The sequence below is a fragment of the Perca fluviatilis genome, chromosome 12 (assembly GCF_010015445.1).
Source record: "Perca fluviatilis chromosome 12, GENO_Pfluv_1.0, whole genome shotgun sequence".
Taxonomy (NCBI): domain Eukaryota; kingdom Metazoa; phylum Chordata; class Actinopteri; order Perciformes; family Percidae; genus Perca; species Perca fluviatilis.
Window position 1 is genome coordinate 33,203,364 of NC_053123.1, and position 9,873 is coordinate 33,213,236.

The window sequence follows — 9,873 nt, forward strand, 5'->3', positions numbered from 1 at the left end:
TATAGTAATTAGGTAGATACACCCGAGCTAACGTTAAGCTAACTGAACCTATCATTAACATTAGGCTGTTAGCTAGCTAGCGGTCTTTTTGTGCCATTTGTGTTTTTAAAGTTTAATGTCCTGTGGCATTTTCATCTCTTTTATATGTTGTTACTCTATATGCGTAACGTTAGCAGAGATTTAGAAATGTGTGTGTTTATCAGTTGTAGCTGCAGGGTGGTAGCTAGGTAACGCTGCACCTTATTTACTTCACTATCAACGTTACATGAAGGCTAAAATGTATGAGTAACTTCCCATGTAAAAAGTATAACATTCAATATAACGTTACGTTATAGCATTCATAATGGTAAACTTATTTTTCTTGTGTTTGCTGTCTTTTAACAGGGACAAACGGAGGCGGTCACTGAGGATGGGAAAGCAAAAGGCAAGCAGGGAGACAAGAGGCCAAAGAGAGATGAATAGCTAGAGTATTTGCTAAAGCCTATTAGAGATTGGCATTCTGAAAATAAATACATTAAATTAACTGGTTTGTCTGTGTCATTAAGTTTTTGGGTGTGTATATAATATAAACTGTTTTTCAATGTCTATTTCTAACTGAATAATTATATTCAGATGGTACCTGTTTCAATAACTTGTAAGGTATAGAAGCTCTAAAAAGACATTAACGAAACGTGTATCTTGTATTATAACATTTATTCAAACATTACTATATACTGTACACAATATTCAACATGAAGCGACGACCGGACTCAGCTGCTGATGATGGTGGTTCCAGACTGCAGACAAAAAGAGAAAGCTTTAGGTTAGTCCAGTAGTTATCCAACCTGTCCTGGTAAGATTAGAATTGTATCACAAATATATGTAAGCATACTGTAACATTAAAGTACTTAATGTAACTGTGTAGTGGTCTCCATCATGGTCTTAACTAACAACTGTTGACCATTTAACACACTTACACCTAGCTACCTTTACTCTGTTAGTGGGTGTTTATCAATGGTGTTATTATGACTTTTCATGTTGGATGTAGCCTTGTAGCTTGTGTGTCTATAGTACTATTTAACCTTTCTCACTTGCAGTTTACTGCATATCATACTGCCTGTGGTAGCTCATTAGCTGGTAGTGTTTACCTTGTAGTTGCTGATCATATTTTGCACTGCATTTGTTTGAAAGCTATAAGCTACTGGACAATGAGCTAATATTACATGCAGTAAACTACAAGCTATTGTAAACAACTACTGTAAGCTTAATGTAATTAAGATTAATTAATACACTTCTCCTTACCAGTTAAGTGTTATGACAACTACGAACATGAACTCCCACGAATTTTTTATTTTATTGAAATGGGATAAATAAGAGAAAACGACCATTGCTTACATTAAAGCCTATCAGTGTCGGTAACGTTACCTACCTTAGCACGTTGCGGCAAAGTTGCCGACAGAATATTCTCCTCCTGCAAGCAGACTGACGCTGATTCACCTTCTCAACAAAAAAATTGAACTTGACAGTTCCACATCCATTTCGCATTGACATTTCATCCAGTGTTTTGAAATGCAGCGCGGAAGTGAAGGCGGCGAAACATTTTTAATGACGCAAGCACGCAATGACGTGCACTTGCTAGCCTGTTCCAATGTACATGCTTTCCGAATGCTCAGGAGGAGTCTGGCCTAGCCTCTGAAGGATCCTTCCTTGGAAGGACTAGTCCTACCAAGGAAGGATCCTTGACATTGAGAAACAGCTAATGTGTAGAACTAACACATTCATGTGTTAAGCTGCATAACACAGCAAATGTGTAAAAGTGGTTTACACATTTGCTGTGTTGAATTTAACACAACATGTGTTGTCCCTGAGCACACTCTGTAGATGTGTTAAAATTCAACACATGTTGTGTCATTTTTAATGATAGTGATAGTTAATGATTAGTTACTGTTTTTGAAAAGGGTAGTTACCCTTTTTCAGAAGGGTAACGAATGGTTAGTTACCTTTTTTCAGAAAAAGGGTAACTACCCTTTTCAAAAAGGGTAACTACCCTTTCAAAAACAGTAACTAATCATTAACTACCTATTTTTTTGTGTACCTTATTGTACCTAAGTACCTAAGTGTTACCTTTTAAACTTCAACAGAGTACCCGCCTTCAAGGAAGTTAACGCTTGTCAATGGAGAGTGGCCAGACTCTCTGGACAAATGAAATGTACCAGAGTCTGGTAGGACCAGGTTAATGTACCAGAGTCCGGTAGGACCAGGTTAATGTACCAGAGTCCGGTAGGACCAGGATAGTGTACCAGAGTCCGGTAGGACCAGGATAGGGGTGTTTAGGGGTGCTGAATCCATTCAAGCCATAAACCCACTCTGAAAAACTATTTTAGACAATACAGTAATGACACCTGCTATGCACATGCTCAGTATAATTACCTCTCTGCATGTGGAGAAGGAGCAGGAGTGTTGCAAAAAAATATAACCAAGTTACTTTCTGGCATGGTAAGTAAATGTATACACCATTTTTATCTCTTAATTACTGCCAATCAAGTTTGGGGTTGAATCTTCATTGTTTTTCAACAATTTCTCTGACATTGATAAAGTTTTACCTCATCTTAAGTACAAAGTTCAGCATCAATATTTCTTCGAGAAATATATTCATTAAGTTTTAAAAGTTAACATAACACGCAGGGCTTTAAATTAACTTTTATCACCAGCCAACATGGCTTGTAGATTTTTAAGTTAACAGCCAATCAGATTCTCCACTAGCCACTTTTGTTTTTTTCCTAACTAACTTTACTTTCATTTCAGCTCCTCTGGTTTGTTTGGCGCCGCTCTGTTCGTCTTCTCTGTTTCAGCGTAGCTCGTAATCGATACCACGAACGCTAGACACGTAGCCAACGGTTGTACGACGCGTCACAATGTAAGCGCTCATGGGAAATGTAGGATTAGTTCTACAAGCTGTGTTGCCAGAAAAAGATTACGTTTCCAAGCCAAACACACACAAAACCACCCAATATTCTTGGCTGAAGACAGACCAATCTGGCAACATTTCTGCAGCCGGCTGATTCAAACAGACACAATGCTTCATTCATCACCGGCCAAATTGGCTCGTATCTTTACATTGTTACCTGCCAAAGTTAATTTTTACCTGCGGGTTGGCAGGTGTCAATGTAAAGCCCTGGTAACAGATTAGGGTTAGGAGGGAGGGCCTTAGCTGGTGGGCCTGGAGGTCAAGACCCAGGCCTGGAGGCACTTAGTTGGGGTTAGGAGAGTGGGGTGGTAGGCCTGGAGGTCGAGACCCAGGCCTGGAGGCACTTAGTTGGGGTTAGGAGAGTGGGGTGGTAGGCCTGGAGGTCGAGACCCAGGCCTGGAGGCACTTAGTTGGGGTTAGGAGAGTGGGGTGGTAGGCCTGGAGGTCGAGACCTGTTTCACAGTGTAGTATTTTGTACTTTTAGTGCAGTAATAAAGGATCTGAATACTTCTTCCGGCGCTGGTAATAACGTGTGTGTCACTGAGTATAAAGAGTGATTGGATGTGTTGAAGAGATTGGCAGCAGAGCAGGGTGACGGATTATAAGGTGACATCACAGCTGATCAACCAACCACAAAGCTCCCAGAGGCGGTCAGGGCTCAGGACCAGATCCACCTGCCGCTCTAAGACCCCGGGACGAGTCTCAAAGCTGCAAACAAACCTCCTTCCTCCCCCCAACCCCAACCCCGTGCTTCTGTTTCTCCTTTCTGCTTCACTTCATCTCCTCGCTTTGGATTCACGCTTCAAGCTTTAAAGAAGTCCAGCAGCCGTTTGGTTTGAATCCACCTTTTTGGGATTAAACCCCAGCAGAAGACGGAGAAGTAAAGGAAAAGTAAAGAAAAGGAGGGTGAGGTTTTTATTTATTTACTCTGAGGCTCAGTCTAAGACACTCAGCCTGATAAGATCAGAGACAGAAAGGGGGGAGGCTTGTTTCTTCGCAGACTGAGTCAGCTGCACAGGTGAGCTACCTTTTTTTAAAGGACAATTCCGGCGCAAAATCAACCGAGGAGTTAATAAGACATGTGTACCGAGTCGATCGTTCTCTGGGATTTGTTTCCATGTTAAAATGGGACCAGTTTTAGCAGAAACTGCTAATTAGCTCATAAAGCTATGGTTGGTGGCTATTTCTACACCACTAACAAGGCTCAAAATAGCACCATACTTCACCGGTAGCATAATGAGGGTCCCTACATGTAAACACAAGCTTTGAGAACTTTGTAAGTGTACGGACAGTTCAAAGGACTGAGCCTACATGGGGTGCACGTTCTACTGGGTGAGCTAGAGGCCGCCCCCACCATCAAACACTTTCTGATCTCGGCGCCACTTACGGTACAGAGCCATATGTCCGACACGACTGAGCCATCGTTAAGGTGATCAATCTCAGCTGTGCTTTTCCTACTATGACAGGTCAACATGTCTGCTGTGAAAAAGATCCATACTACTCGCTACCGTCATCGTTCTGTGATCACGAAATATGCTTCCCATTGAAATACATTGCTTTAAAATGTGTAATCACCACACAAAAAATTGAGTCCTGTCCACGACTCAATAGATTCATACAGCCATGGTCGATGCTCCACGCCCCTGACCGGCAGCTGATTGGACGAACGCGTGAGGTGGGTCTGGCTACTCGAGAATTTCAACAGACTGTCGTGGCGGCTCGTTGAGAATACGATCTCATATTGTACTAAAATAGTTCACCGAAACGTGTTTCTGAAAACATTTTAAGAGAGAAATAGGCCGTGCAGCTGCTGAATCTGATTTCATTTCAGATCAACAAAGGTCAGTTTAGAAGATTTTCGTCTACTTCAGCGGTGTCAAACTCATTTTCCCAGAGGGCCACACTGGAAAAGGAGAATCCCACCGAGGCCCAGACACGGAGTTTATTGATGTGCTTTTGTTTCTGCATGTCACTTTTTTTTTTTTTACATTTTAGTAGCTTTTTTCCTCGTTTTTGTTGTTTTCGTTCCAACGTTTTTGTGGCTTTCTCAGACATTTGTCACCTTTTTGTAAATTTTTTGCTTTTTCCGACATTTTTGAACACTTTTTGTTGACATGAAGCCCTACAAAAGTCATCAAAAGAGTTCCTTAGCCATCGTAGAATTTAGCAAATCAAGAAAAACAATTTTTTTTAACAACAACCTGTTTCACAGCCTGAATATGAAAACTTTGTTTCTTCTGGGGGAATTTCTGATTCTCAGAGTCGGCAAATCTGTCATATTCTGATTTGAATGTCAGGTAATTACAGTTTTAAAAATCCTGTGTTTTGGGTTTGGCACACAACTAGGAGGGCCAAAATTTATTGTGAACCCAAATTGATGCGTGGGCCGGATCTAAATCTGCATCGGGCCGGATTTGGCCCGCAGGCCTTGAGTTTGACACATGTGGTCTACTTCTACTGGATAGTCGTGTCGCGTTCAGCGGATTTATTTGCATAAAGATGGGCATCGGCCAGGTTTTGGACACGCAGCGTTTTTTCCAATGCAGCGCCACCTTCCCAGAATGCTTTGCGTCCACGTTGAAGTCGCTTGACATCACCCAGAGGAATAGAGTGGAGCGCGGCGCGACAGAAGCATCGCGCGGTCTAATGCACATGTGTCAAACTCAAGGCTCGCGAGCCAAATCTGTCTCGATGTAGATTTAGATCCGGCCCCGTATATCAATTTGGGTTCACAATACATTTTGGCCCTCCTAGTTGTGTGCCAAACCAAAAACACAGGAAAGTGTTTTTTAAACTGTAATTACCTGACACTCAAAGCAGAATCTGGCAGATTTGCCGACTCTGAGACTCAGATATTCCCCCAGAAGAAGCATAGAGAGAGTTTTCATTCAGGCTGTGAAACAAGTTGTTAACATTTTTTTTTCTTGATTAGTTAAATTCTACAATGGCTAAGGAACTCTTTTGATGACTTTTGTAGGGCTTCATGTCAACAAAAAGCGTTCAAAAATGTCAGAAAAAGCAACAAATTTACAAAAAGGTGACAAATGTCTGAGAAAGCCACAAAAACGTTGGAACGAAAACAACAAAAATGAGGAAAAAAGCTCCCAAAATGTTAAAAGAAAAGTGACATGCAGAAACAAAAGCACGTCAATAAACTCTCCATGTCTGGCCCCAAGGGGGGTAAGCTTTGCTTCAGAACTCGAACCTCCGATGGCGCCATTTTGTTGCTACAAAGCTATCACCTCCTGTTAGCATCCCACTGACCGCCGTTTTTTTTTTACGTCACTTGACTGCGAATAACTTTACATCTGAAGCGTTTAAAGACTCTATTTCTCCGTTGTTTATTTCTAAAGAAACACAACAATGTATAAAAGGCTCCATTACCTTGTAGCTCACGTTATGGCTCCGTAGCAGACGCTTTTATAACAATAGGCTAACGATTGGGTCATAACCACGAGACTTACTGTCGCACAGTAGAGGAATTACCGTATAGTACAGGAGAAGCTCACAGGCAGTTTGGACTTCCATTATCTGTTTAGGTTTAATGACTAATGTTAACTAGCCTGTTAGTGATCAGTAATTAGCCTGTGTCTATGTTATCTCCTTACATATACCTACGCTCTCCGTCTCTGTAAGATTGGGAATGATTGAGATTTCTCGGCACAGCTACCAGAAGACTTTCAGACAGGTTGCTCACGTCACATTTACGTTGTCTCTCTCAGTTGGAGGCTGCTCAGTGAAGCAAGTGATCACCGGAAAAGTGCTTCTAATAGCCTTCACTGGTCTCCATCCAGAACAATGGGGTCTATTGGTCCATTATATATATGTCAATGTCTGGCCCTTGGTGGGATTCTCTTTTTCCAGCGTGGCCCTCTGGGAAACTGAGTTTGACCCCCCCTGGTCTAATGGATCTGTACCGTTAAAAACGCTGTTGGCTAATGCAATGATCTCAAACAGGCGTCAGCATCCAGCCACCCTAAGATCTGCGTTAATTAACTGACCTAATTTAATCTAAACGCCGCTGAAAGGTCCCCATAATTGATTTGATTCAGTTGGCCGCTATTTTAAACTGTTGATCCTCTCACAGGGTAACCATGCCGACCGTCAGGAGCAAGAAGAAGAAGCCGAAGAAGGATGAAGCCGAGGGAGAGGAGCAGGGCGAAGGTGAGAGGTGACTCCACGCACACACACACACGCACGCAGACACGCACACACAAACACACACACGCACACACAGACACACACACACACTGACACACGCATACACAGACACACACTCACACACACAGACTCACACACACACACACACACACACGCACACAGACACACACACGCACACTCTCACACACACACTGACACACACACACACACGCATACACAGACACACACTCACACACACAGACACACACACATACACACACACGCACACGCACACAGACACACACACACAGACACACACATACATGCACGCACACACATGCACGCACACACAGACACACACACACACACATGCACACACACACACACACGTATACACACACACACACGCGCACTCACACAGACACATACACGCGTGCACACACACACACACGCACACTCACACACACATACACACGCGCACACACACACACACACACACACACACTCTGTTCTCTGGTGTTCCTGTGCAGTGGGTGTGGAGCTGGAGGCTGAGGCGGAGGAAGTGACCACTAGGAGCCGCTCTAACAGCAGGGACCCTCTGACCCCGGAGCCGAATGATCCAGCACCACAGAGGAAGAAGAAAAAGAAGAAGGCGTCTACTATCGGTAACACCAACCGTTATTTAGAGACTGTCGTCCCCCCCAAAAAAACGCCCACATAGGTCGTCTGTTCCAGCATCATTCTGACCTACATTTAGGTTTCTAGTGGCGGTGCCCTCTAGTGGTCATTTTGCTCTTCTTTCAATGAAGGAATACTTTCTAATTCGGATAAAACTTGCTGCGATAGCTACGCTCATCTCATCCGTGGACGCCGCCACGTTGTTTAGACCGAACAGTCGCTTCTCGTTGCGTCACACCTAAACCCGCGCCTCAAAACCAACCGCTGATTGGTCGGTCGTTTTGGCGAACGGCTCCAAAATTTCTCTCATCTCAAGATGCCAGACTGATCTGAGAGTGGAAAACTGGAGCTCAGCCAGATCAGGACGCTCTCACCAGGCTACCTACAAGTAGCTGGAGAGCAGGTTTTTCGGTAGCTTTTTGTGGGATATTCCAACGTTCTTTAATCTTTCTTTTTTTTCAAATGCTATACAATTAAATAAAACACCCAAATTCAATACAAGTCGTGAACTGATCATTTATTTTACTTGTGAAGAGCGTTGTAGGGAACCATCCACGTTATTTTTTGACAATTATTTGACAAACAACATATATTACAGTAACCAGACTTTAACATGTATACAGTACAGGCCAAAAGTTTGGACACACCTTCTCATTCAATGCGTTTCCTTTTTATTTTCATGACTATTTACATTGTAGATTCTCACTGAAGGCATCAAAACTATGAATGAACACATATGGAATTATGTACTTAACAAAAAAGTGTGAAACAACTGAAAACATGTCTTATATTTTAGATTCCTCAAAGTAGCCACCCTTTGCTTTTTTATTAATAAGGGAATAACTTCCACTAATGAACCCTGACAAAGCACACCTGTGAAGGTAAAACCATTTCAGGTGACTACCTCATGAAGCTCATTGAGAGAACACCAAGGGTTTGCAGAGTTATCAAAAAAAGCAAAGTGTGGCTACTTTGAGGAATCTAAAATATAAGACATGTTTTCAGTTATTTTACACTTTTTTGTTAAGTACATAATTCCATATGTGTTCATTCATAGTTTTGATGCCTTCAGTGAGAATCTACAATGTAAATAGTCACGAAAATAAAAAGGAGAAGGTGTGTCCAAACTTTTGGCCTGTACTGTATAACGAAAAAGTAATAATCTTTTATATATTATTACTGTGTATTTGTTTTTAATATATATTTTAAAGTCTGGATAATATATGTTGTTTGTATATCTGGAGTTGTAACAAAAATAATTTCCCCCTGGGATTATTAAAGTATTTCTGATTCTGATTTGGTTGAAAGAAACCCACAGGGCTAAAACCGGGACTGCTGTGGGTCAGGGTATCATTGTATGGTTTTGGAGGACTGGTTGGCTATTCGTTGGACAGAATCCAGTGTGTTTGCTTGCTAATAAACCCTTTTCTGTTTGGTTCAGATCTGGAAGCAGAGCACGGCGATGTGCCAAACGGCAACGTGGCCGAGTCCGACATGGACGGAGAGGAACGGACCGTGGCTGTAACCAGGAAGACCAGGAGGAAGAAGTGAGCAGTTCGGTCACCTAAACACAGTCCAGCCGACAGCTGTTGACACGGTTCAGTGTTTACCGATATTGCACTATAATGCTAACCTGACTCCACCAGATGGATTTGCTCGGCATATCCACCTGGGAACTTAACCATTGGAGAACTTTTGGGAAGGGGCGAAAATCCTGGTTAGCTGATTGGATAAACCATGGCCCAATCCCAAAGTCCGGACTCACAGACTCACGGACTTTGGTGCGAGTTCTCGTGAAAGTCGTAAGGGCTTTAGGGTTGTCCCGATGTGGAATTTTTCAAAGGGGCATGAGGGTTTGAGTACACGCTTACCGAGCCCTTTCCGTGAGTCTTCATCGGTGCAGACTTCACCAAAAGGGAATTACCCACAGTTCAAAGCATTGTGACGTTTACCGCGGAGACCGTAGCACGCCACACGACCACGGAACGGACCGGCCTGGTGTCCAGCTGGTAAAACTAGAGCTTGAAATAATGTGGAACCAGGCAGCCGTCTCTCCTGGGCCTCGGCCGTGTGGAAAAGCAACAAACTTAAAATGAAAATTCCCAAAC

General features: G+C 42.8%; 1 protein-coding gene across 1 annotated transcript in view; it reads left to right on the top strand.

Moving 5' to 3' along the window:
• Window positions 1–3,894: 3,894 nt before the first annotated feature.
• Window positions 3,895–9,873, top strand: part of tmem237a (transmembrane protein 237a) — an 18,914-nt gene continuing 12,935 nt past the window's right edge. The window contains exons 1-4 of the mRNA XM_039818929.1: window positions 3,895–3,965; window positions 7,035–7,111; window positions 7,618–7,752; window positions 9,207–9,312. Coding sequence (XP_039674863.1) covers window positions 7,042–7,111; window positions 7,618–7,752; window positions 9,207–9,312 — 311 coding nt within the window. The 5' untranslated portion in view covers window positions 3,895–3,965; window positions 7,035–7,041. The remainder of the gene's footprint in view (window positions 3,966–7,034; window positions 7,112–7,617; window positions 7,753–9,206; window positions 9,313–9,873) is intronic.